The sequence below is a fragment of the Hyperolius riggenbachi genome, chromosome 3, assembly GCF_040937935.1.
Source record: "Hyperolius riggenbachi isolate aHypRig1 chromosome 3, aHypRig1.pri, whole genome shotgun sequence".
In the NCBI taxonomy this organism is placed as follows: Eukaryota; Metazoa; Chordata; class Amphibia; order Anura; family Hyperoliidae; genus Hyperolius; species Hyperolius riggenbachi.
In genome coordinates this window covers 3,370,909-3,398,265 of record NC_090648.1, presented here as the reverse complement: position 1 = coordinate 3,398,265, position 27,357 = coordinate 3,370,909, and the positions used below count along the sequence as shown (strand labels likewise).

Sequence of the window (27,357 nt, the reverse complement as noted above, 5' to 3'; positions counted from 1 at the left end):
ACGCTCTGTACTATAGAGGGGAGGAGGAGCTACATACTGTACTATAGAGGGGAGGTGGAGCTACATACTGTACTATAGAGGGGAGGTGGAGCTACATACTGTACTATAGAGGGGAGGTGGAGCTACGTGCTGTACTATAGAGGGGAGGTGGAGCTACGTGCTGTACTATAGAGGGGAGGTGGAGCTACGTGCTGTACTATAGAGGGGAGTAGCTACATACTGTACTATAGAGGGGAGGTGGAGCTACATGCTGTACTATAGAGGGGAGGTGGAGTTACGCTCTGTACTATAGAGGGGAGGTGGAGTTACGCTCTGTACTATAGAGGGGAGGAGGAGCTACATACTGTACTATAGAGGGGAGGTGGAGCTACATACTGTACTATAGAGGGGAGGTGGAGCTACATACTGTACTATAGAGGGGAGGTGGAGCTACAAACTGTACTATAGAGGGGAGGTGGAGCTACGTGCTGTACTATAGAGGGGAGGAGGAGCTACATGCTGTACTATAGAGGGGAGGAGGAGCTACGTGCTGTACTATAGAGGGGAGGAGGAGCTACGTGCTGTACTATAGAGGGGAGGAGGAGCTACGCGCTGTACTATAGAGGGGAGGTGTATCAAACAAGGAGATAAGCGCTACACCAAATTGAAGTACACAATTGTACTACACAGTTGGAGCTGCCGCTTCAGAAAATTGTAAACAGTCTGTAAACGAAGGTTGCGCATACACAACTAATGCTTTATGTGCTAAAAAGTTTTACAAAAGTTCATATGAATCAATTACAATCTGCATAAAGCCTTCAGTAAATAAGTCTTCAAAGGTGAGTCAACTGGTGCCTCCTATCACCTCCACCAACACCCTGTGAGCAGACACTCACCGGATATATAGACCTCCACTGAGGTCTATTCAAGCCTTGGGACACTTTGGGCCGTCCCCCACCACACCAGAACGAACCGTCACCTCCTTGGTCTTTACAGCAGATATATCTCCATATGACCTCAAACAAATGCCTCACATAGCGTGATACCGTAACAATTTATTAAAAGATAAAATACAATTACACTCACAAGTTTTCTTCTTTGTAAAACAGCGTAGAGTTTGAACACGGGCTCTCCCCCGTTTAGTAGGGCCCCGGCTGGCACTTGTAGTTCCTAGGCTCTGGTAGAGTGGCGTGCACTTCCACTCCAATCCCAAACCTCAGCGCCGCTCGTCCGCCCGCACTCGTCTTGGCTTTCACTTCCGTGTCCCAGACCCCGCCTTACATGTTTCGTCTTCAGGACTCATCAGAAGCTAAGGCCATGGTTGGTGTGAAAGCCATTTATACACCCCTCGTCCCTCCCTCAGGAAGTGCTTCATCACATCTCCTATGCGCTCCACTAGAAACCACTCCCTCCTACTAATCCTCCACTAGCGGATAGGTCCCAGCAAAAGGGATACGCCCATTCATCTATTGCGTCCAGTAAAAAAAAACTGCGGGCCGAGAAGCAGTCCTCCCACCCATTCTATTTCTATGCATGATCATTCCTTCCAATCTACGTGTGGGCACTGCGTACCAACAATGTGTTCCACCTAATGTACTCCATCCGGGCACCAAGCAATGACGTGTGCCCGGATTATTAAGTCTGCATCGGGCTCCTCCTGGTCTATTCTAATCGGTGTAACATACGCTGAGGACCTTTCTACGCCGGCGCAACACTGCTCCTAACCTTTACCTCGATCACTACTGGTAGGGAGCTGGTTGGTCACGCCCTTTTGGGAACGGCTTTAAAATTAAAAATATCCCCATTTGGGCCCACTAAAATAGAGTGCTAAAAACCAAAGTAGGAGAAAATGATAAAAAATGATCAGTGCCCAGCCATACGGGGGAGACTCCGTTTACAGGACAACCGTCATATGAATACATTATAGCACAAAACCATATATACATATAGGGGGGAGGGACTGGACGTTGGGATTCTTACGGATACGGAGTTTAGGTTCCTCATTCCTACTACGCCTCGAATCCACATTATATACCGGATTCCTAATATACACAAGAGCGCTACAGAACCTCCTGGTAGGCCCATCATCAGTGGCATAGGGTCGGTAACCCACAGGTTGGGGCAATACATCGACCAGTTTCTACAGCCGCTGGTGATGGGCCTACCTAATGTATTGAAAGACACTAAACATTTGTTACAACTCGTGGGGGATATCAACACTGAGGAGGGGGATGTATTAGTGACAGCTGATGTTGCATCTCTTTATACGAATATAGGACACCAACAAGGGAAAGAGGCAGTTGAGTATTTTTTAAGAAAGGATGGCACATTAAGAATAGAACAAATTGGGTATATTATTAAACTGTTGGATTTTGCTCTTAAAGCTAACTATTTTTGGCACAATGGGGTTTTCTATACTCAGCACAAGGGCTGCGCAATGGGAGCGAGTCATGCACCCAGCGTAGCAAATCTTTTCATGGGGAAGTGGGAAGAGCAAATTGTTACACAGGCTAATATAAAAATCTGGTACAGATTTATAGATGATTTTGTTTTTTATTTGGAAGGGGGGTAGGAAGTCATTGAATTTATTTTTGAATACACTCAAAATCAAAACCAGATTGGCATAGCTCTCACAACCACGATGAGTGAGGATAGGATCCAATTTCTTGATTTGGAACTCATTAAGCAGAATGGCACACTATACACTATTAATTATTTCAAACCTACAGACAGGAATGGGTACATTCCTGTTAGTAGTTGCCATCATCCCTTATGGAAGAAAAATATCCCCAAAGGACAGTTCTTGCGTATTCGCAGGAACTCTACCAATATAGGTGATTATAATACACAGACACAAGTATTAAAAAAGAGATTTTTGGAGAAGGGATATGAGGAGAGTGATTTGGAGGCTGACATAGCTGAGGTAAGGGTCAGGGATAGATTAGATATGTTGCAGGATGGACAAGTGGAGATTAGGGGGGAAGGTGACAAAAAATATGAATGTGCTTTCGTTACTGGGTATAGCAACCAATATAAAAGTATGCAGTCCATTATCTATAAGCACTGGGGAGTACTGAGAACAGATCAGACGTTGAGGGGCATTATACCTGATAGGCCCACATTCATATACAGAAAAGCGCCTAATTTGAGAAATATGGTAGCTCTGAGTTGCGTGAAACCCCCTAAGACTACTCTGGTCCCTAAAAGTTGGCAAAAAACAGGTTTCTATCCATGCAGATGTTGCAAATCATGTAAAGAATGTAGACCCCAAAGAACAGATAACTTCACATCTTTTTCTAATGGAAAAACTTTTAAAATAAAACAGTTCATTACGTGCAATGATCGTTATGTGGTATATTTAGCTTGGTGTCCTTGTGGGTGGCAGTATGTGGGACGTACCACACGCACCCTCAAGGAACGTATGGGAGAGCACAGACGTAATGTGGGAAAGGGTTTTGTTAATCATAGTCTGTCTGCGCACTTTGGGGAAACCCATCAGTGCGATCCCAGCACGTTGTCTTTTTGCGGTATATATAAACTTGACCCCAATTGGAGGGGTTGTAATAAGCTCTGTGTTGTATCACAGGAGGAAACTAGATGGATATTCAACTTGGGAACTCTCTCACCAGGGGGGCTTAATATAGAGGTGGACATCGTATGTTTTTTGGGGGAACAATAGAGTACATTCATTATGTGTCAACCCTTTCGTGTTTTTTCCTCTGCAGCCATATATGGGGTTTATATTTAAGTTTTTTTCTATATAGTTAAAATGATGGGCAGTTACCATATTTTAGTTAGAACATGACTGTAATTTGGAATGGGATAGTTTACCTATATGTATATATGGTTTTGTGCTATAATGTATTCATATGACGGTTGTCCTGTAAACGGAGTCTCCCCCGTATGGCTGGGCACTGATCATTTTTTATCATTTTCTCCTACTTTGGTTTTTAGCACTCTATTTTAGTGGGCCCAAATGGAGATATTTTTAATTTTAAAGCCGTTCCCAAAAGGGCGTGACCAACCAGCTCCCTACCAGTAGTGATCGAGGTAAAGGTTAGGAGCAGTGTTGCGCCGGCGTAGAAAGGTCCTCAGCGTATGTTACACCGATTAGAATAGACCAGGAGGAGCCCGATGCAGACTTAATAATCCGGGCACACGTCATTGCTTGGTGCCCGGATGGAGTACATTAGGTGGAACACATTGTTGGTACGCAGTGCCCACACGTAGATTGGAAGGAATGATCATGCATAGAAATAGAATGGGTGGGAGGACTGCTTCTCGGCCCGCAGTTTTTTTTTACTGGACGCAATAGATGAATGGGCGTATCCCTTTTGCTGGGACCTATCCGCTAGTGGAGGATTAGTAGGAGGGAGTGGTTTCTAGTGGAGCGCATAGGAGATGTGATGAAGCACTTCCTGAGGGAGGGACGAGGGGTGTATAAATGGCTTTCACACCAACCATGGCCTTAGCTTCTGATGAGTCGTGAAGACGAAACATGTAAGGCGGGGTCTGGGACACGGAAGTGAAAGCCAAGACGAGTGCGGGCGGACGAGCGGCGCTGAGGTTTGGGAGTGGAAGTGCACGCCACTCTACCAGAGCCTAGGAACTACAAGTGCCAGCCGGGGCCCTACTAAACGGGGGAGAGCCCGTGTTCAAACTCTACGCTGTTTTACAAAGAAGAAAACTTGTGAGCGTAATTGCATTTTATCTTTTAATAAACTGTTACGGTGTTACGCTATGTGAGGCATTTGTTTGAGGTCATATGGAGATATATCTGCTGTAAAGACCAAGGAGGTGACGGTTCGTTCTGGTGTGGTGGGGGACGGCCCAAAGTGTCCCAAGGCTTGAATAGACCTCAGTGGAGGTCTATATATCCGGTGAGTGTCTGCTCACAGGGTGTTGGTGGAGGTGATAGGAGGCACCAGTTGACTCACCTTTGAAGACTTATTTACTGAAGGCTTTATGCAGATTGTAATTGATTCATATGAACTTTTGTAAAACTTTTTAGCACATATAGCATTAGTTGTGTATGCGCAACCTTCGTTTACAAACTATAGAGGGGGGAGGAGCTACATACTGTGCTATAGAGGGGAGGAGGAGCTAAACGCTGTACTATAGAGGGGAGGAGGAGCTACGTGCTGTACTATAGAGGGGAGGAGGAGCTACACACTCTACTATAGAGGGGAGGAGGAGCTACATGCTGTACTATAGAGGGGAAGTGGAGCTACATACCGTACTATAGAGGGGAGGAGGAGCTAAACGCTGTACTATAGAGGGGAGGAGGAGCTACACGCTGTACTATAGAGGGGAGGAGGAGCTACGTGCTGTACTATAGAGGGGGGAGGAGCTACACACTACTATAGAGGGGAGGAGGAGCTACGTGCTGTACTATAGAGGGGAAGTGGAGCTACATACCGTACTATAGAGGGGAGGTGGAGCTAAACGCTGTACTATAGAGGGGAGGAGGAGCTACACGCTGTACTATAGAGGGGAGGAGGAGCTACATGCTGTACTACCCTCTTTCCCCGAAATTAAGACATCCCCTGAAAGTAAGCCCTAGTAGGAATTTTGAGCATGCTGGAAATATAAGCCCTACCCTGAAAGTAAGCCCTAGAGGCAGTAAGAGGGAAAAATATGGCAACTTGTGTTACTATTGGAGCCCATGGTCTTGCAGGCAAGTAGACACAGGAGGACAGGGGATAGTGGAAGACACAGGTACAGAGGGGGACTCCAAGGGACACTAAAAGGTACAAAGGGGAAAAAGAGGCACACGAGGTGGATCCAGCAGAGGAAAAAGTGTCACAGTGGGGAAGTCAGGAGGACACAGCACAGGGACTTATGTGTTCATAGAAATATAAAACATCCCCTGAAAATAAGCCCTAGCACATCTTTTGGTGCAAAAATTAAAATAAGACTGTCTTATTTTCGGGGGAAAGACGGTATAGAGGGGAGGAGGAGCTACATGCTGTACAATAGAGGGGAGGAGGAGCTACATGCTGTACTATAGAGGGGAGGTGGAGATACGTGCTGTACTATAGAGGGGGGTGGAGCTACGTGCTGTACTATAGAGGGGAGGAGGAGCTACATGCTGTACTATAGAGGGGAGAAGGAGCTACATGCTGTACTATAGAGGGGAGAAGGAGCTACATGCTGTACTATAGAGGGGAGAAGGAGCTACGTGCTGTACTATAGAGGGGAGGAGGAGCTACGTGCTGTACTATAGAGGGGAGGAGGAGCTACGTGCTGTACTATAGAGGGGAGGTGGAGCTACGTGCTGTACTATAGAGGGGAGGAGGAGCTACGTGCTGTACTATAGAGGGGAGGTGGAGCTACGTGCTGTACTATAGAGGGGAGGAGGAGCTACATGCTGTACTATAGAGGGGAGGAGGAGCTACATGCTGTACAATAGAGGGGAGGAGGAGCTACATGCTGTACTATAGAGGGGAGGAGGAGCTACATGCTGTACTATAGAGGGGAGGTGGAGCTACGTGCTGTACTATAGAGGGGGGTGGAGCTACGTGCTGTACTATAGAGGGGAGGAGGAGCTACATGCTGTACTATAGAGGGGAGAAGGAGCTACATGCTGTACTATAGAGGGGAGGTGGAGCTACGTGCTGTACTATAGAGGGGAGGAGGAGCTACGTGCTGTACTATAGAGGGGAGGAGGAGCTACATGCTGTAGTATAGAGGGGCTGCACATATATTGCCAGCGGTCAGACATGACTGCAATACATCTACTGGTAACAGTGGAATAAGGGAACCCTGCAGTGCATGGCACAAGGATCCGGAGGACGGAGGAATGAAGCGCACACACACACGTGTGTCTGGGAGGAAGCATTGGTTCCTCTTGTGTTTGGCACAAGGATCCGGAGGACGGAGGAATGAAGCGCACACACACGTGTGTCTGGGAGGAAGCATTGGTTCCTCTTGTGTTTGGCACAAGGATCCGGAGGACGGAGGAATGAAGCGCACACACACGTGTCTGGGAGGAAGCATTGGTTCCTCTTGTGTTTGGCACAAGGATCCGGAGGACGGAGGAATGGAAGCGCACACACGCGTGTCTGGGAGGAAGCATTGGTTCCTCTTGTGTTTGGCACAAGGATCCGGAGGACGGAGGAATGAAGCGCACACACGCGTGTCTGGGAGGAAGCATTGGTTCCTCTTGTGTTTGGCACAAGGATCCGGAGGACGGAGGAATGGAAGCGCACACACACGTGTGTCTGGGAGGAAGCATTGGTTCCTCTTGTGTTTGGCACAAGGATCCGGAGGACGGAGGAATGAAGCGCACACACGCGTGTCTGGGAGGAAGCATTGGTTCCTCTTGTGTTTGGCACAAGGATCCGGAGGACGGAGGAATGGAAGCGCACACACACGTGTGTCTGGGAGGAAGCATTGGTTCCTCTTGTGTTTGGCACAAGGATCCGGAGGACGGAGGAATGAAGCACACACACACACGTGTGTCTGGGAGGAAGCATTGGTTCCTCTTGTGTTTGGCACAAGGATCCGGAGGACGGAGGAATGAAGCGCACACACGTGTGTCTGGGAGGAAGCATTGGTTCCTCTTGTGTTTGGCACAAGGATCCGGAGGACGGAGGAATGAAGCGCACACACGTGTGTCTGGGAGGAAGCATTGGTTCCTCTTGTGTTTGGCACAAGGATCCGGAGGACGGAGGAATGAAGCGCACACACACGTGTGTCTGGGAGGAAGCATTGGTTCCTCTTGTGTTTGGCACAAGGATCCGGAGGACGGAGGAATGGAAGCGCACACACACGTGTCTGGGAGGAAGCATTGGTTCCTCTTGTGTTTGGCACAAGGATCCGGAGGACGGAGGAATGGAAGCGCACACACGCGTGTCTGGGAGGAAGCATTGGTTCCTCTTGTGTTTGGCACAAGGATCCGGAGGACGGAGGAATGAAGCGCACACACGCGTGTCTGGGAGGAAGCATTGGTTCCTCTTGTGTTTGGCACAAGGATCCGGAGGACGGAGGAATGGAAGCGCACACACACGTGTGTCTGGGAGGAAGCATTGGTTCCTCTTGTGTTTGGCACAAGGATCCGGAGGACGGAGGAATGAAGCGCACACACGCGTGTCTGGGAGGAAGCATTGGTTCCTCTTGTGTTTGGCACAAGGATCCGGAGGACGGAGGAATGAAGCACACACACACACACGTGTGTCTGGGAGGAAGCATTGGTTCCTCTTGTGTTTGGCACAAGGATCCGGAGGACGGAGGAATGAAGCGCACACACGTGTCTGGGAGGAAGCATTGGTTCCTCTTGTGTTTGGCACAAGGATCCGGAGGACGGAGGAATGAAGCGCACACACACGTGTGTCTGGGAGGAAGCATTGGTTCCTCTTGTGTTTGGCACAAGGATCCGGAGGACGGAGGAATGGAAGCGCACACACGTGTGTCTGGGAGGAAGCATTGGTTCCTCTTGTGTTTGGCACAAGGATCCGGAGGACGGAGGAATGAAGCGCACACACGCGTGTCTGGGAGGAAGCATTGGTTCCTCTTGTGTTTGGCACAAGGATCCGGAGGACGGAGGAATGAAGCGCACACACGCGTGTCTGGGAGGAAGCATTGGTTCCTCTTGTGTTTGGCACAAGGATCCGGAGGACGGAGGAATGAAGCGCACACACGTGTCTGGGAGGAAGCATTGGTTCCTCTTGTGTTTGGCACAAGGATCCGGAGGACGGAGGAATGGAAGCGCACACACACGTGTGTCTGGGAGGAAGCATTGGTTCCTCTTGTGTTTGGCACAAGGATCCGGAGGACGGAAGAATGGAAGCGCACACAAGTGTCTGGGAGGAAGCATTGGTTCCTTGTGTTTGGCACACATGATAGAGAAGTGATCGGAAGACTTACCCATATTCAGCGTGACTGTGATGATATTCAGGGACATGGTGGAGTCTGTCACACTGCTGAACGACGACGTCTGCAAATACAAATATCACTACATCAACCTCATCCTATACATCTGTCACCCTGCAGGAGGGCCTCCCTTCCGCCTGCAGAGGGGGGCGCTCCCTTTCCGTCAGGAGGAGGAGGGGCTCCCTTTCCGTCAGGAGGAGGAGGGGCTCCCTTTCCGTCAGGAGGAGGAGGGGCTCCCTTCCGTCAGGAGGAGGAGGGGCTCCCTTCCGTCAGGAGGAGGAGGGGCTCCCTTCCGTCAGGAGGAGGAGGGGCTCCCTTCCGTCAGGAGGAGGAGGGGCTCCCTTCCGTCAGGAGGAGGAGGGGCTCCCTTCCGTCAGGAGGAGGAGGGGCTCCCTTCCGTCAGGAGGAGGAGGGGCTCCCTTCCGTCAGGAGGAGGAGGGGCTCCCTTCCGTCAGGAGGAGGAGGGGCTCCCTTCCGTCAGGAGGAGGAGGGGCTCCCTTCCGTCACCCTGCAGGAGGGGGAGGAGACTTGAAGCTCAGTATACTCACCCTTTCCAGGCGAGGGGGTCTCTGCTTACGTCGGCGACGGTGACGTTTCAGTAAGCGGGAAGCGTTGCTCTGTTCGGTGGAGCTGCTGAACCTGTCAATAGATAAGACACTTAACAGGGAGACGTAGCAATTAAGCAGAAATACCACTAATAGGTGCCCCGCCCCCCACACTTGCTAAATAATAATACCAGATAACCCACATTCCACACTGGTGAGGCGGGGCCACATGAGGTGGTGGGTGGTGCTGTTGGGGAGGCGAGGCCACATGATGTGGTGGGTGGCACCGTTGGGGAGGCGAGGCCACATGAGGTGGTAGGTGGTGCTGTTGGGGAGGCGAGGCCACATGAGGTGGTAGGTGGTGCTGTTGGGGAGGCGAAGCCACATGATGTGGTGGGTGGCACCGTTGGGGAGGCGAGGCCACATGAGGTGGTGCTGTTGGGGAGGCGAGGCCACATGAGGTGGTGCTGTTGGGGAGGCGAGGCCACATGAGGTGGTGCTGTTGGGGAGGCGAGGCCACATGAGGTGGTGCTGTTGGGGAGGCGAGGCCACATGAGGTGGTGCTGTTGGGGAGGCGAGGCCACATGAGGTGGTGCTGTTGGGGAGGCGAGGCCACATGAGGTGGTGCTGTTGGGGAGGCGAGGCCACATGAGGTGGTGCTGTTGGGGAGGCGAGGCCACATGAGGTGGTGCTGTTGGGGAGGCGAGGCCACATGAGGTGGTGCTGTTGGGGAGGCGAGGCCACATGAGGTGGTGCTGTTGGGGAGGCGAGGCCACATGAGGTGGTGCTGTTGGGGAGGCGAGGCCACATGAGGTGGTGCTGTTGGGGAGGCGAGGCCACATGAGGTGGTGCTGTTGGGGAGGCGAGGCCACATGAGGTGGTGCTGTTGGGGAGGCGAGGCCACATGAGGTGGTGCTGTTGGGGAGGCGAGGCCACATGAGGTGGTGCTGTTGGGGAGGCGAGGCCACATGAGGTGGTGCTGTTGGGGAGGCGAGGCCACATGAGGTGGTGCTGTTGGGGAGGCGAGGCCACATGAGGTGGTGCTGTTGGGGAGGCGAGGCCACATGAGGTGGTGCTGTTGGGGAGGCGAGGCCACATGAGGTGGTAGGTGGTGCTGTTGGGGAGGCGAGGCCACATGAGGTGGTAGGTGGTGCTGTTGGGGAGGTGAGGCCACATGAGGTGGTAGGTGGTGCTGTTGGGGAGGCGAGGCCACATGATGTGGTGGGTGGCACCGTTGGGGAGGCGAGGCCACATGAGGTGGTGGGTGGTGCTTTTGGGGAGGCGAAGCCACATGATGTGGTGGGTGGCACCGTTGGGGAGGTGAGGCCACATGATGTGGTGGGTGGCACCGTTGGGGAGGCGAGGCCACATGAGGTGGTAGGTGGTGCTGTTGGGGAGGCGAGGCCACATGAGGTGGTAGGTGGTGCTGTTGGGGAGGCGAGGCCACATGAGGTGGTGGGTGGTGCTGTTGGGGAGGCGAGGCCACATGATGTGGTGGGTGGCACCGTTGGGGAGGCGAGGCCACATGATGTGGTGGGTGGCACCGTTGGGGAGGTGAGGCCACATGATGTGGTGGGTGGCACCGTTGGGGAGGCGAGGCCACATGAGGTGGTGGATAGAGCCATTAGGGGATACCCTACCCTGTTACTTTTGAACCTATTTTTCCCCTTTAGGCGTGGAGGATTTGTGAGTAGTCCTTTTGTTCTAGTGCTTGGTCACATGTATGATGTGTCTTTGTGCTGCACCCTGGTGTTTGAATGGGATAACTTGGTGGTACATGTTAATTTTGCCTGTACCTTTTTGCTGAGGCTGGAATTGAAGACTGAATTTCTTTTATTCTTGCTGTTTTAGTATATCATGCTTGGATATCATTGTGATGTACAGCTACGTCTAATCTGGAATAGAAAGGACGACCATTGTTCCTGCTATGGGGATCTCTGTGACTTCTCTGAAGACTTTATTGCCATAATTATTGTGATATTTGTCCTAAATGAATTTATATTATTCATTATTGTTACCTTATTAATTTGTGAATATTTAGTGGTGTATTTATAATCTTTGGCCACTAGATGGCGACGATGGCTAATCCTTCATTTATGACTATTCAAGTGTACTAATTTTGGTGTTTATATACATTGTTTATGTCCACCATTTGATTATATGATCATATATTTATATTGTGAGCTTTTTTTTATCTACTCTTATTGATTACTTCGCCTTCTTAAGCCGTGCTCATCTATCTCCATTCATTACTTTTTACCTTTTACTCGGCGACTACATTTCCAATGACCCTTAGCGCTTAGGAAAGGGAAGTGATGCAGCGCCGCTTCCCTAGTTGTGCGCAGCCGCGCACATCATGATGGTGTAGGTTACGCCCCCTGGCCCGCCCACCTAGGTCCTTTATTCTTGATAAGCTGAGGACACTTGTTGATTTTTATGCCCAGTGGAAGCCGCCGTATTCGAGAGCGGCGAATCGCGACGGCACGCCTTGGACGCCATGCCCCACATCCTTCATTGATCTCTGTTCTCGGTAAGCATCGGCTCACTTCTCAGCGTTTACACGCTGTCCTCTTGCACTACACACCTTATACACCTCCTTTTTGCACTTCTACCTCAAGCGTATTATACGCCGGCACTTTCTGCACTTTATTACCCTTGTTTGCACATCTCTTATCCTCTGGATTGTACCTCAGTGTTTTTTGCACATATTTATATATTTTTTGCACGTATTTTAGCTGATGCCTCTTCCTGGGATTATTACAATATGCTAATTGATTGACAGTGGGTTTCATTATTGTTCACATTGCCATTTATTTGCTGTTACATGTTCTTTGTAATTGATGGGGAGATTTTTTGACATTTATATGGACTTATATTTATTGAATCAATGCATGGCTGTCCTTTGTTTAAGTGTTTTTATGAATTATGTTGAATAAAGAGGATGAATATTTAATTATTTGAGTTGTGCGGTTTGTGAGGGAACTACTGTCTCTTTGGTTTTTGTACATATTTTGTTATTCTGCACGCTCTTAGTTTACTACCCAGATATCCCCGGGTGTGGTTGATGGTGCTTGCCCCTTGTGTGGTTGATGGAGAGCAATTAGGGGAGGCAGAGCCACATGAGGTGATGGGTGGCACTGTTGGGGAGGCGGGGCCACTGTTGGGGAGGCGGGGCCACATGAGGTGGTGGGTGGTGCTGTTGGGGAGGCAGGGCCACATGAGGAGGTGGGTGGCACCATTGGGGAGGCAGGGCCACATGAGGTGGTGGGTGGCACTGTTGGGGAGGCGGGGCCACATGAGGTGGTGGGTGGCACTGTTGGGGAGGCGGGGCCACATGAGGTGGTGAGTGGCACTGTTGGGGAGGCAGGGCCACATGAGGTGGTGGGTGGCACCACTGGGGAGGCGGGGCCACATGAGGAGGTGAGTGGCACCATTGGGGAGGCAGGGCCACATGAGGAGGTGGGTGGCACCATTAGGGAGGCAGGGCCACATGAGGAGGTGGGTGGCACCATTGGGGAGGCGGGGCCACATGAGGAGGTGAGTGGCACCATTGGGGAGGCAGGGCCACATGAGGAGGTGAGTGGCACCATTGGGGAGGCAGGGCCACATGAGGAGGTGAGTGGCACCATTGGGGAGGCAGGGCCACATGAGGAGGTGGGTGGCACCATTGGGGAGGCGGGGCCACATGAGGAGGTGAGTGGCACCATTGGGGAGGCAGGGCCACATGAGGAGGTGGGTGGCACCATTAGGGAGGCAGGGCCACATGAGGAGGTGGGTGGCACCATTGGGGAGGCAGGGCCACATGAGGAGGTGAGTGGCACCATTGGGGAGGCAGGGCCACATGAGGAGGTGGGTGGCACCATTGGGGAGGCGGGGCCACATGAGGTGGTGGGTGGTGCCGTTGGGGAGGCGAGGAGAGTGTAATCTCTTGCTAAAGCTCAGTGTTTAGGCTTTTGGTTCTTTTTGCATAGTTTGGTTTGATGGATGTGTTAATAAAGACATTGGCCATTCGTAGCTCACTTTTCCCCTGAGCTTTCTCCCCAGGTGATATTTTCAAACTTGCCAATAAAATGCCTTTTAACTTCCTTGCCGGTCTAATTCCCGCCGGCAAGGAGGCAGCGCAGAACTTTTTTTTCTTTTTCAAATCATGTAGCGAGCCCAGGGCTCGACATGATAGCCGCTAAGCGGCGGCATCCCCCCACCCACTCCGATCGCCTCCGGCGATCAGAGCAAGCAGGAAATCCCTTTCAGAACGGGATTTCCTGCAGGGCTTCCCCGGTCGCCATGGCGACGGGGCGGGATGACGTCACCGACGTCATCTACGTCGGGACGTCACAGGGAATCCCGATCCACACCTCAGCGCTGCCTGGCACTCATTGGCCATGCTGCGCAGGGGTCTGGGGCAGGGGGGGGGGGCTCTGCACGGCGGGTAGCGGGTGGCGATCGAATGTTACAAGCAGCTAGCAAAGTGCTAGCTGCATGTAACAAAAAAAAATTATTCAAATCGGCTCAGCGGGGGCCTGAGAAATCCTCCTGCGCAGGTTACCCCAAGCTGAGCTCGGGATAACCGGCAAGGAGGTTAAATCTCCAGCAAGCAAGAGAATCATTGTGACAGGATTTTCCAGCTACTTGTTGATACTTTTTCAATTGCAAAATGCTGAAGTTATTCTAAATAGGAGATAAGAAATGACCTCCTAGGAGAAAGTGACTTGCATGTGGGCCATTGCATGCTGTACATAGAAGACAAATCCCGGATCATCAGTATCACGCTTCTCTCCTGGCGGTCTCACAGTGCTTCAGGGCTGCAGCCACTAGGGGGTGCTCCACGGCAGCCAGGATCATTAGTGAGCTTTGCCCAAACACGCCTTACTGTTTTACATACTGGCTTGAGCCGGGATTGGAGTCACACATTAAACAGCTGTAACCAGTATGCTATGCAGCTGACCCTGGTGAGGGAGCAGGGGGTCAGGAGGCAGGGAGTATACAGACAGTGAGGAGAGGATTATGGGTAAGATAGTGAGAGAGCAGGGGTCGGGAGGCAGGGAGTATACAGACAGTGAGGAGAGGATTATGGGTAAGATAGTGAGAGAGCAGGGGGTCGGGAGGCAGGGAGTATACAGACAGCGAGGAGAGGATTATGGGTAAGAAGATAGTGAGGGAGCAGGGGGTCAGGAGGCAGGGAGTATACAGACAGTGAGGAGAGGATTATGGGTAAGAAGATAGTGAGGGAGCAGGGGTCAGGAGGCAGGGAGTATACAGACAGTGAGGAGAGGATTATGGGTAAGATAGTGAGGGAGCAGGGGGTCAGGAGGCAGGGAGTATACAGACAGTGAGGAGAGGATTATGGGTAAGAAGATAGTGAGGGAGCAGGGGGTAAGGAGGCAGGGAGTATACAGACAGTGAGGAGAGGATTATGGGTAAGAAGATAGTGAGGGAGCAGGGGTCAGGAGGCAGGGAGTATACAGACAGTGAGGAGAGGATTATGGGTAAGAAGATAGTGAGGGAGCATGGGGTCTGGAGGCAGGGAGTATACAGACAGTGAGTGAGGGGAGGATTATGGGTAAGAAGATAGTGAGGGAGCAGGGGGTAAGGAGGCAGGGAGTATACAGACAGTGAGGAGAGGATTATGGGTAAGAAGATAGTGAGAGAGCAGGGGGTAAGGAGGCAGGGAGTATACAGACAGTGAGGAGAGGATTATGGGTAAGAAGATAGTGAGGGAGCAGGGGGTCAGGAGGCAGGGAGTATACAGACAGTGAGGAGAGGATTATGGGTAAGAAGATAGTGAGGGAGCAGGGGGTCAGGAGGCAGGGAGTATACAGACAGTGAGGAGAGGATTATGGGTAAGAAGATAGTGAGGGAGCAGGGGGTCAGGAGGCAGGGAGTATACAGACAGTGAGGAGAGGATTATGGGTAAGAAGATAGTGAGGGAGCAGGGGGTCAGGAGGCAGGGAGTGTATACAGACAGTGAGGAGAGGATTATGGGTAAGAAGATAGTGAGGGATCAGGGGGTCAGGAGGCAGGGAGTGTATACAGACAGTGAGGAGAGGATTATAGGTAAGAAGATAGTGAGGGAGCAGGGGTCAGGAGGCAGTGAGTATACAGACAGTGAGGAGAGGATTATGGGTAAGAAGATAGTGGGGGAGCAGGGGTCGGGAGGCAGGGAGTATACAGACAGTGAGGAGAGGAATATGGGTAAGAAGATAGTGAGGGAATCAGAGGGTCAGGAGGCAGTGAGTATACAGACAGTGAGGAGAGGATTATGGGTAAGAAGATAGTGAGGGAGCAGGGGGTCGGGAGGCAGGGAGTATACAGACAGTGAGGAGAGGATTATGGGTAAGAAGATAGTGAGGGAGCAGGGGGTCGGGAGGCAGGGAGTATACAGACAGTGAGGAGAGGATTATGGGTAAGAAGATAGTGAGGGAGCAGGGGTCAGGAGGCAGTGAGTATACAGACAGTGAGGGAGCAGGGGGTCAGGAGGCAGGGAGTGTACAGACAGTGAGGGAGCAGGGGGGCAGGAGGCAGGGAGTATACAGACAGTGAGGAGAGGATTATAGGTAAGAAGATAGTGAGGGAGCAGGGGGTCGGGAGGCAGGGAGTATACAGACAGTGAGGAGAGGATTATGGGTAAGAAGATAGTGAGGGAGCAGGGGGTCAGGAGGCAGGGAGTATACAGACAGTGAGGGAGCAGGGGGTCAGGAGGCAGGGAGTATACAGACAGTGAGGAGAGGATTATAGGTAAGAAGATAGTGAGGGAGCAGGGGGTCAGGAGGCAGGGAGTATACAGACAGTGAGGAGAGGATTATGGGTAAGATAGTGAGGGAGCAGGGGTCAGGAGGCAGGGAGTATACGGACAGTGAGGAGAGAATTATGGGTAAGATAGTGAGGGAGCAGGGGTCAGGAGGCAGGGAGTATACAGACCGTGAGGGGAGGAATATGGGCAATAAGATAGTGAGGGAGCAGGGGGTCGGGAGGCAGGGAGTATACAGACAGTGAGGAAAGGATTATGGGTAAGAAGATAGTGAGGGAGCAGGGGGTCGGGAGGCAGGGAGTATAGACAGTGAGGAAAGGATTATGGGTAAGAAGATAGTGAGGGATCAGAGGGTCGGGAGGCAGGGAGTATACAGACAGTGAGGAGAGGATTATGGGTAAGAAGATAATGAGGGAGCAGGGGGTCGGGAGGCAGTGAGTATACAGACAGTGAGTGAGGAGACGATTATGGGTAATAAGATAGTGAGGGAGCAGGGGGTCAGGAGGCAGGGAGTATACAGACAGTGAGGAGAGGATTATGGGTAAGAAGATAGTGAGGGATCAGAGGGTTGGGAGGCAGGGAGTATACAGACAGTGAGGAGAGGAGTATGGGTAAGAAGATAGTGAGGGAGCAGGGGGTCGGGAGGCAGGGAGTATACAGACAGTGAGGAGAGGATTATGGGTAAGAAGATAGTGAGGGAGCAGGGGGTCGGGAGGCAGGGAGTATACAGACAGTGAGAAGAGGATTATGGGTAAGAAGATAGTGAGGGAGCAGGGGGTCGGGAGGCAGGGAGTATACAGACAGTGAGAAGAGGATTATGGGTAAGAAGATAGTGAGGGAGCAGGGGGTCAGGAGGCAGGGAGTATACAGACAGTGAGGAGAGGATTATGGGTAAGATAGTGAGGGAGCAGGGGTCAGGAGGCAGGGAGTATACAGACAGTGAGGAGAGAATTATGGGTAAGATAGTGAGGGAGCAGGGGTCAGGAGGCAGGGAGTATACAGACAGTGAGGAGAGGATTATGGGTAAGAAGATAGTGAGGGAGCAGGGGGTCGGGAGGCAGTGAGTATACAGACAGTGAGTGAGGAGACGATTATGGGTAATAAGATAGTGAGGGAGCAGGGGGTCAGGAGGCAGGGAGTATACAGACAGTGAGGAGAGGATTATGGGTAAGAAGATAGTGAGGGATCAGAGGGTTGGGAGGCAGGGAGTATACAGACAGTGAGGAGAGGAGTATGGGTAAGAAGATAGTGAGGGAGCAGGGGGTCGGGAGGCAGGGAGTATACAGACAGTGAGGAGAGGATTATGGGTAAGAAGATAGTGAGGGAGCAGGGGGTCGGGAGGCAGGGAGTATACAGACAGTGAGGAGAGGATTATGGGTAAGAAGATAGTGAGGGAGCAGGGGGTCGGGAGGCAGGGAGTATACAGACAGTGAGAAGAGGATTATGGGTAAGAAGATAGTGAGGGAGCAGGGGGTCAGGAGGCAGGGAGTATACAGACAGTGAGGAGAGGATTATGGGTAAGATAGTGAGGGAGCAGGGGTCAGGAGGCAGGGAGTATACAGACAGTGAGGAGAGAATTATGGGTAAGATAGTGAGGGAGCAGGGGTCAGGAGGCAGGGAGTATACAGACAGTGAGGAGAGGATTATGGGTAAGAAGATAGTGAGGGAGCAGGGGGTCGGGAGGCAGGGAGTATACAGACAGTGAGGAGAGGAATATGGGTAAGAAGATAGTGAGGGAATCAGAGGGTCGGGAGGCAGGGAGTATACAGACAGTGAGGAGAGGATTATGGGTAAGAAGATAGTGAGGGAGCAGGGGTCAGGAGGCAGGGAGTATACAGACAGTGAGGAGAGGATTATGGGTAAGATAGTGAGGGAGCAGGGGTCAGGAGGCAGGGAGTATACAGACAGTGAGGGAGCAGGGGGTCGGGCGGCAGGGAGTATACAGACAGTGAGGAGAGGATTATGGGTAAGAAGATAGTGAGGGAGCAGGGGGTCGGGAGGCAGGGAGTATACAGACAGTGAGAAGAGGAATATGGGTAAGAAGATAGTGAGGGAGCAGGGGGTCAGGAGGCAGGGAGTATACAGACAGTGAGGAGAGGATTATGGGTAAGATAGTGAGGGAGCAGGGGTCAGGAGGCCGGGAGTATACAGACAGTGAGGAGAGAATTATGGGTAAGATAGTGAGGGAGCAGGGGTCAGGAGGCAGGGAGTATACAGACAGTGAGGAGAGGATTATGGGTAAGAAGATAGTGAGGGAGCAGGGGGTCGGGAGGCAGGGAGTATACAGACAGTGAGGAGAGGAATATGGGTAAGAAGATAGTGAGGGAATCAGAGGGTCGGGAGGCAGGGAGTATACAGACAGTGAGGAGAGGATTATGGGTAAGAAGATAGTGAGGAAGCAGGGGTCAGGAGGCAGGGAGTATACAGACAGTGAGGAGAGGATTATGGGTAAGATGATAATGAGGGAGCAGGGGGTCGGGAGGCAGTGAGTATACAGACAGTGAGTGAGGAGACGATTATGGGTAATAAGATAGTGAGGGAGCAGGGGGTCAGGAGGCAGGGAGTATACAGACAGTGAGGAGAGGATTATGGGTAAGAAGATAGTGAGGGATCAGAGGGTTGGGAGGCAGGGAGTATACAGACAGTGAGGAGAGGAGTATGGGTAAGAAGATAGTGAGGGAGCAGGGGGTCGGGAGGCAGGGAGTATACAGACAGTGAGGAGAGGATTATGGGTAAGAAGATAGTGAGGGAGCAGGGGGTCAGGAGGCAGGGAGTATACAGACAGTGAGGAGAGAATTATGGGTAAGATAGTGAGGGAGCAGGGGTCAGGAGGCAGGGAGTATACAGACAGTGAGGAGAGGATTATGGGTAAGAAGATAGTGAGGGAGCAGGGGGTCGGGAGGCAGGGAGTATACAGACAGTGAGGAGAGGATTATGGGTAAGAAGATAGTGAGGGAGCAGGGGTCAGGAGGCAGGGAGTATACAGACAGTGAGGAGAGGATTATGGGTAAGATAGTGAGGGAGCAGGGGTCAGGAGGCAGGGAGTATACAGACAGTGAGGAGAGAATTATGGGTAAGAAGATAGTGAGGGAGCAGGGGTCAGGAGGCAGGGAGTATACAGACAGTGAGGAGAGGAATATGGGTAAGAAGATAGTGAGGGAATCAGAGGGTCGGGAGGCAGGGAGTATACAGACAGTGAGGAGAGGATTATGGGTAAGAAGATAGTGAGGGAGCAGGGGTCAGGAGGCAGGGAGTATACAGACAGTGAGGAGAGGATTATGGGTAAGATAGTGAGGGAGCAGGGGTCAGGAGGCAGGGAGTATACAGACAGTGAGGAGAGGATTATGGGTAAGAAGATAATGAGGGAGCAGGGGGTCGGGAGGCAGGGAGTATACAGACAGTGAGGAGAGGATTATGGGTAAGAAGATAGTGAGGGATCAGAGGGTCGGGAGGCAGGGAGTATACAGACAGTGAGTGAGGGGAGGATTATGGGTAAGAAGATAGTGAGGGAGCAGGGGTCGGGAGGCAGGGAGTATACAGCCAGTGAGGAGAGGATTATGGGTAAGATAGTGAACACATACCCTACACATGCATATTAGTGGCTCCAGAGAGACAGCAGAGCTGCGGAGGGAAAAGATCAGACAAGAGTGAAGAAAGGACCACACCAGATACATTGGTTAATAAATACACTCTACTAGGCAATATATAGCAGAGAGATAGTCCTGGTTATACACCACCAGTAACCGTGCCTAGGCAATATACAGCAGAGAGATAGTCCTGGTTATACACCACCAGTAACCATGCCTAGGCATTAGGCAATATACAGCATGCAGCCAGTCCTGGTTATACACCACATGTAACCGTGCCTAGGCAATATACAGCATAGAGCCAGTCCTGGTTATACACCACCAGTAACCATACCTAGGCAATATACAGCAGAGAGCCAGTCCTGGTTATACACCACCAGTAACCGTGCCTAGGCAATATACAGCAGAGAGCCAGTCCTGGTTATACACCACCAGTAACCATGCCTAGGCAATATATAGCAGAGAGATAGTCCTGGTTATACACCGCCAATAACCGTGCCTAGGCAATATACAGCAGAGAGCCAGTCCTGGTTATACACCGCCAGTAACCGTGCCTAGGCAATATACAGCATAGAGCCAGTCCTGGTTATACACCACCAGTAACCGTGCCTAGGCAATATATAGCAGAGAGATAGTCCTGGTTATACACCACCAGTAACCGTACCTAGGCAATATACAGCAGAGAGCCAGTCCTCGTTATACACCACCAGTAACCGTGCCTAGGCCATATACAGCAGAGAGCCAGTCCTGGTTATACACCACCAGTAACCGTGCCTAGGCAATATACAGCAGAGAGATAGTCCTGGTTATACACCACCAGTAACCATGCCTAGGCAATATACAGCATGCAGCCAGTCCTGGTTATACACCACCAGTAACCGTGCCTAGGCAATATACAGCAGAGATAGTCCTGGTTATACACCACCAGTAACCGTGCCTAGGCAATATATAGCAGAGATAGTCCTGGTTATACACCACCAGTAACCGTACCTAGGCAATATACAGCAGAGAGATAGTCCTGGTTATACACCACCAGTAACCATGCCTAGGCAATATACAGCAGAGAGCCAGTCCTGGTTATACACCACCAGTAACCGTACCTAGGCAATATACAGCAGAGAGCCAGTCCTGGTTATACACCACCAGTAACCATGCCTAGGCAATATACAGCAGAGAGCCAGTCCTGGTTATACACCACCAGTAACCGTGCCTAGGCAATATACAGCATGCAGCCAGTCCTGGTTATACACCACCAGTAACCGTACCTAGGCAATATACAGCAGAGAGATAGTCCTGGTTATCCACCACCAGTAACCATGCCTAGGCAATATACAGCAGAGAGCCAGTCCTGGTTATACACCACCAGTAACCGTGCCTAGGCAATATACAGCATGCAGCCAGCCCTGGTCATACACCACCAGTAACCATGCCTAGGCAATATACAGCATGCAGCCAGTCCTGGTTATACACCACCAGTAACCATACCTAGGCAATATACAGCATAGAGCCAGTCCTTGTTATACACCACCAGTAACCGTGCCTAGGCAATATACAGCATAGAGCCAGTCCTGGTCATACACCACCAGTAACCGTGCCTAGGCAATATACAGCATGCAGCCAGTCCTGGTTATACACCGCCAGTAACCGTGCCTAGGCAATATACAGCATAGAGCCAGTCCTGGTTATACACCACCAGTAACCGTGCCTGGGCAATATACAGCATGCAGCCAGTCCTGGTTATACACCACCAGTAACCATGCCTAGGCAATATACAGCAGAGAGCCAGTCCCGGTTATACAGCGCCAATAGCCAACCGTGCCTAGGCAATATACAGCAGAGAGCCAGTCCTGGTTATACACCACCAGTAACCATGCCTAGGCAATATACAGCATGCAGCCAGTCCTGGTTATACACCGCCAGTAACCGTGCCTAGGCAATATACAGCATAGAGCCAGTCCTGGTTATACACCACCAGTAACCGTGCCTGGGCAATATACAGCATGCAGCCAGTCCTGGTTATACACCACCAGTAACCATGCCTAGGCAATATACAGCAGAGATAGTCCTGGTTATACACCGCCAGTAACCGTGCCTAGGCAATATACAGCAGAGAGCCAGTCCTGGTTATACACCACCAGTAACCATGCCTAGGCAATATACAGCAGAGAGCCAGTCCTGGTTATACACCACCAGTAACCGTGCCTAGGCAATATACAGCAGAGAGCCAGTCCTGGTTATACACCACCAGTAACCGTGCCTAGGCAATATACAGCATGCAGCCAGTCCTGGTTATACACCACATGTAACCGTGCCTAGGCAATATACAGCATAGAGCCAGTCCTGGTTATACACCACCAGTAACCGTGCCTAGGCAATATACAGCATACAGCCAGTCCTGGTTATACACCACCAGTAACCGTGCCTAGGCAATATACAGCATACAGCCAGTCCTGGTTATACACCGCCAGTAACCGTGCCTAGGCAATATACAGCAGAGAGCCAGTCCTGGTTATACACCACCAGTAACCGTGCCTAGGCAATATACAGCATGCAGCCAGTCCTGGTTATACACCACCAGTAACCATACCTAGGCAATATACAGCAGAGAGCCAGTCCTGGTTATACACCGCCAATAGCCAACCGTGCCTAGGCAATATACAGCATGCAGCCAGTCCTGGTTATACACCACCAGTAACCGTGCCTAGGCAATATACAGCATGCAGCCAGTCCTGGTTATACACCACCAGTAACCGTGCCTAGGCAATATACAGCATAGAGCCAGTCCTGGTTATACACCGCCAATAACCATGCCTAGGCAATATACAGCATACAGCCAGTCCTGGTCATACACCACCAGTAACCGTGCCTAGGCAATATACAGCAGAGAGCCAGTCCTGGTTATACACCACCAGTAACCGACCCTAGGCAATATACAGCATGCAGCCAGTCCTGCCTATACACCGCCAATAACCGTGCCTAGGCAATATACAGCATGCAGCCAGTCCTGGTTATACACCGCCAATAGCCGTGCCTAGGCAATATACAGCAGAGAGATAGTCCTGGTTATACAGCGCCAATAACCGTACCTAGGCACAGCTACAGGGGCTGCAAGCTATGCTGTCAGTGGGCGGAGTCACCACATACCCAAGGTATTCCCTACCCACAATCCCCAGCACACGCGCACCTGCTCATGGTGTCATCATCCTCAGAGTCACAGATACTGGTCTCAATCTCACTGGTCAGGAGAGTAGAGGAGGATTCGTAGCCAGACAGATGGCGATCAGTCCGTCCATTCAGAGGTCGGCCTATACCTAGGAGACAGAGCAAGAATGAGGGGAAAGCAGATCATCCTATCACACCAATCCCCCTCCCAGCCTGGACGGGAAGAGCCAGTATTACTCCGCCCCCCACTAGTACCCTTCCAGCCTGTACAGGAAGAGGCTGTACCTCCATCCCTACCAATCCCCTCCCAGCCTGTACAATAAGAGGCTGTACCTCCATCCCTACCAATCCCCTCCCAGCCTGTACAGGAAGAGGCTGTACCTCCATCCCTACCAATCCCCTCCCAGCCTGTACAGGAAGAGGCTGTACCTCCATCCCTACCAATCCCCTCCCAGCCTGTACAGGAAGGGGCTGTACCTCCATCCCTACCAATCCCCTCCCAGCCTGTACAGGAAGGGGCAGTCTCACCCTCCCTCCACCCAAACACCACCAATCCCCTCCCAGCCTGTACAGGAAGAGGAGTCTCACTCTCCTCCCTCCACACACCAATCCCCTCCAAGCCTGGACGGGAAGAGCCAGTATTACTCCGCCCCCCACTAGTCCCCTTCCAGCCTGTACAGGAAGAGGCTGTACCTCCATCCCTACCAATCCCCTCCCAGCCTGTACAGGAAGAGGCTGTACCTCCATCCCTACCAATCCCCTCCCAGCCTGTACAGGAAGGGGCAGTCTCACCCTCCCTCCACCCAAACACCACCAATCCCCTCCCAGCCTGTACAGGAAGAGGAGTCTCACTCTCCTCCCTCCACACACCAATCCCCTCCCAGCCTGGACGGGAAGAGCCAGTATTACTCCGCCCCCCACTAGTCCCCTTCCAGCCTGTACCTCCATCCCTACCAATCTCGTTCCAGCCTGTACAGGAAGAGGCTGTCTCACTCGTCCCCCCTCCACACACCAATCCCCTCCCAGCCTGTACAGGAAGGGGCAGTCTCACTCTCCTCCCTCCACACACCAATCCCCTCCCAGCCTGTACAGGAAGAGGCAGTCTCACTCTCCTTCCTCCACACACCAATCCCCTCCCAGCCTGTACAGGAAGAGGCAGTCTCACTCTCCTCCCTCCACACACCAATCCCCTCCCAGCCTGTACAGGAAGGGGCTGTCTCACTCTCCTCCCTCCACACACCAATCCCCTCCCAGCCTGTACAGGAAGAGGCAGTCTCACCCTCCCTCCACCAACCCTCCTCCAGTGGTCCCTCCCTCCCCACCAATCCCATTCCAGCCTGTACAGGAAGGGGCAGTCTCTCCATCCACCACCAATCCCCTCCTAGCCTGTACAGGAAGGGGCAGTCTCTCCATCCACCACCAATCCCCTCCTAGCCTGTACAGGAAGGGGCAGTCTCTCCCTCCCTCCACCAATCCCCTCCCAGCCTGTACAGGAAGGGGCAGTCTCTCCCTCCCTCCACCAATCCCCTCCCAGCCTGTACAGGAAGGGGCAGTCTCTCCCTCCCTCCACCCACCACCAACCCCCTCCCAGCCTGTACAGGAAGGGCCAGTCTCCCCCTCCCTCCACCCACCACCAATCCTATCCTAGCCTGTACAGGAAGGGGCAGTCTCTCCCTCCCTCCACCAATCCCCTCCCAGCCTGTACAGGAAGGGGCAGTCTCTCCCGCCCACCACCAATCCCCTCCCAGCCTGTACAGGAAGAGGCAGTCTCTCCCTCCACCCACCCACCACCAATCCCCTCCCAGCCTGTACAGGAAGAGGAGTCTCACCCTCCCCTCCACCCACACCACCAAACCCCTCCCAGCCTGTACAGGAAGGGGCAGTCTTACTCTCCCCCCTCCACACACACACACCAATCCCCTCCCAGCCTGTACAGGAATAGGCGTCCCACCCTACCTCCCTCCAAACACCACCAATCCTCTCCCAGCCTGTACAGGAAGAGGCAGTCTCACCCTCCCTCCACCAACCCCCCCTTCAGTGGTCCCTCCCTACCCACCAATCCCATTCCAGCCTGTACAGGAAGAGAGTCTCACCCTACCTCCCTCCACCCACACACCACCAATCTCCTCCCAGCCTGTACAAGAAGGGGCAGTCTCTCTCTCTCCCTCCCCCCACACACCACCAATCCCCTCCCAGCCTGTACAGGAAGGGGCAGTCTCACCCTCCCTCCACCCAAACACCACCAATCCCCTCCTAGCCTGTACAGGAAGAGGAGTCTCACCCTACCTCCCTCCACACACCACCAATCCCCTCCCAACCTGTACAGAAAGGGGCAGTCTCCCCCTCCCTCCACCCACCACCAATCCTCTCCCAGCCTGTACAGGAAGAGGCGGTCTTCACCCTCCCTCCAACCACCACCAATCCCCTCCCAGCCTGTACAAGAAGGGGCAGTCTCACCCTCCCTCCACCCACCACCAATCCCCTCCCAGCCTGTACAGGAAGAGGCAGTCTCACCCTACCTCCACCCACCACCAATCCTCTCCCAGCCTGTACAAGAAGGGGCAGTCTTCACCCTCCCTCCAACCACCACCAATCCCCTCCAAGCCTGTACAGGAAGAGGCAGTCTCACCCTACCTCCACCCACCACCAATCCTCTCCCAGCCTGTACAAGAAGGGGCAGTCTCTCCCTCCACCAATCCTCTCCCAGCCTGTACAGGAAGAGGCAGTCTTCACCCTCCCTGCACACACCACCAATCCCCTCCCAGCCTGTACAGGAAGAGGAGTCTCACCCTAATTCCCTCCACACACCACCAATCCCCTCCCAACCTGTACAGGAAGGGGCGGTCTCACCCTCCCTCCACACACCACCCATCCCAACCTGTACAGGAAGAGGCAGTCTCACCCTCCCTCCACCAACCCTCCTCCAGTGGTCCCTCCCTCCCCACCAATCCCATTCCAGCCTGTACAGGAAGGGGCAGTCTCTCCATCCACCACCAATCCCCTCCTAGCCTGTACAGGAAGGGGCAGTCTCTCCATCCACCACCAATCCCCTCCTAGCCTGTACAGGAAGGGGCAGTCTCTCCCTCCCACCACAAATCCCCTCCCAGCCTGTACAGGAAGAGGCAGTCTCTCCCTCCCTCCACCAATCCCCTCCCAGCCTGTACAGGAAGGGGCAGTCTCTCCCTTCCTCCACCCACCCACCACCAATCCTCTCCCAGCCTGTACAGGAAGGGGCAGTCTCTCCCTCCACCACCAATCCCCTCCTAGCCTGTACAGGAAGGGGCAGTCTCTCCCTCCCACCACAAATCCCCTCCCAGCCTGTACAGGAAGAGGCAGTCTCTCCCTCCCTCCACCAATCCCCTCCCAGCCTGTACAGGAAGGGGCAGTCTCTCCCTCCCTCCACCCACCACCAACCCCCTCCCAGCCTGTACAGGAAGGGCCAGTCTCCCCCTCCCTCCACCCACCACCAATCCTATCCTAGCCTGTACAGGAAGGGGCAGTCTCTCCCTCCCTCCACCAATCCCCTCCCAGCCTGTACAGGAAGGGGCAGTCTCTCCCGCCCACCACCAATCCCCTCCCAGCCTGTACAGGAAGAGGCAGTCTCTCCCTCCACCCACCCACCACCAATCCCCTCCCAGCCTGTACAGGAAGAGGAGTCTCACCCTCCCCTCCACCCACACCACCAAACCCCTCCCAGCCTGTACAGGAAGGGGCAGTCTTACTCTCCCCCCTCCACACACACACACACACCAATCCCCTCCCAGCCTGTACAGGAATAGGAGTCCCACCCTACCTCCCTCCAAACACCACCAATCCTCTCCCAGCCTGTACAGGAAGAGGCAGTCTCACCCTCCCTCCACCAACCCCCCCTTCAGTGGTCCCTCCCTACCCACCAATCCCATTCCAGCCTGTACAGGAAGAGAGTCTCACCCTACCTCCCTCCACCCACACACCACCAATCTCCTCCCAGCCTGTACAAGAAGGGGCAGTCTCTCTCTCCCTCCCCCCACACACCACCAATCCCCTCCCAGCCTGTACAGGAAGGGGCAGTCTCACCCTCCCTCCACCCAAACACCACCAATCCCCTCCTAGCCTGTACAGGAAGAGGAGTCTCACCCTACCTCCCTCCACACACCACCAATCCCCTCCCAACCTGTACAGAAAGGGGCAGTCTCCCCCTCCCTCCACCCACCACCAATCCTCTCCCAGCCTGTACAGGAAGAGGCGGTCTTCACCCTCCCTCCAACCACCACCAATCCCCTCCCAGCCTGTACAAGAAGGGGCAGTCTCACCCTCCCTCCACCCACCACCAATCCCCTCCCAGCCTGTACAGGAAGAGGCAGTCTCACCCTACCTCCACCCACCACCAATCCTCTCCCAGCCTGTACAAGAAGGGGCAGTCTTCACCCTCCCTCCAACCACCACCAATCCCCTCCAAGCCTGTACAGGAAGAGGCAGTCTC

The 27,357-nt window shown here is 52.8% G+C and overlaps 1 protein-coding gene across 1 annotated transcript in view; it reads right to left on the bottom strand.

Annotated features, from left to right (window-relative positions):
* The window catches only part of DVL2 (dishevelled segment polarity protein 2), a 114,238-nt gene that overhangs the window by 70,179 nt on the left and 16,702 nt on the right, over positions 1-27,357 (bottom strand). Inside the window, exons 5-7 of the mRNA XM_068273808.1 lie at positions 22,918-23,044; positions 9,402-9,492; positions 8,848-8,917 (exon numbers count right to left, since the gene is read on the bottom strand). Coding sequence (XP_068129909.1) covers positions 8,848-8,917; positions 9,402-9,492; positions 22,918-23,044 — 288 coding nt within the window. The remainder of the gene's footprint in view (positions 1-8,847; positions 8,918-9,401; positions 9,493-22,917; positions 23,045-27,357) is intronic.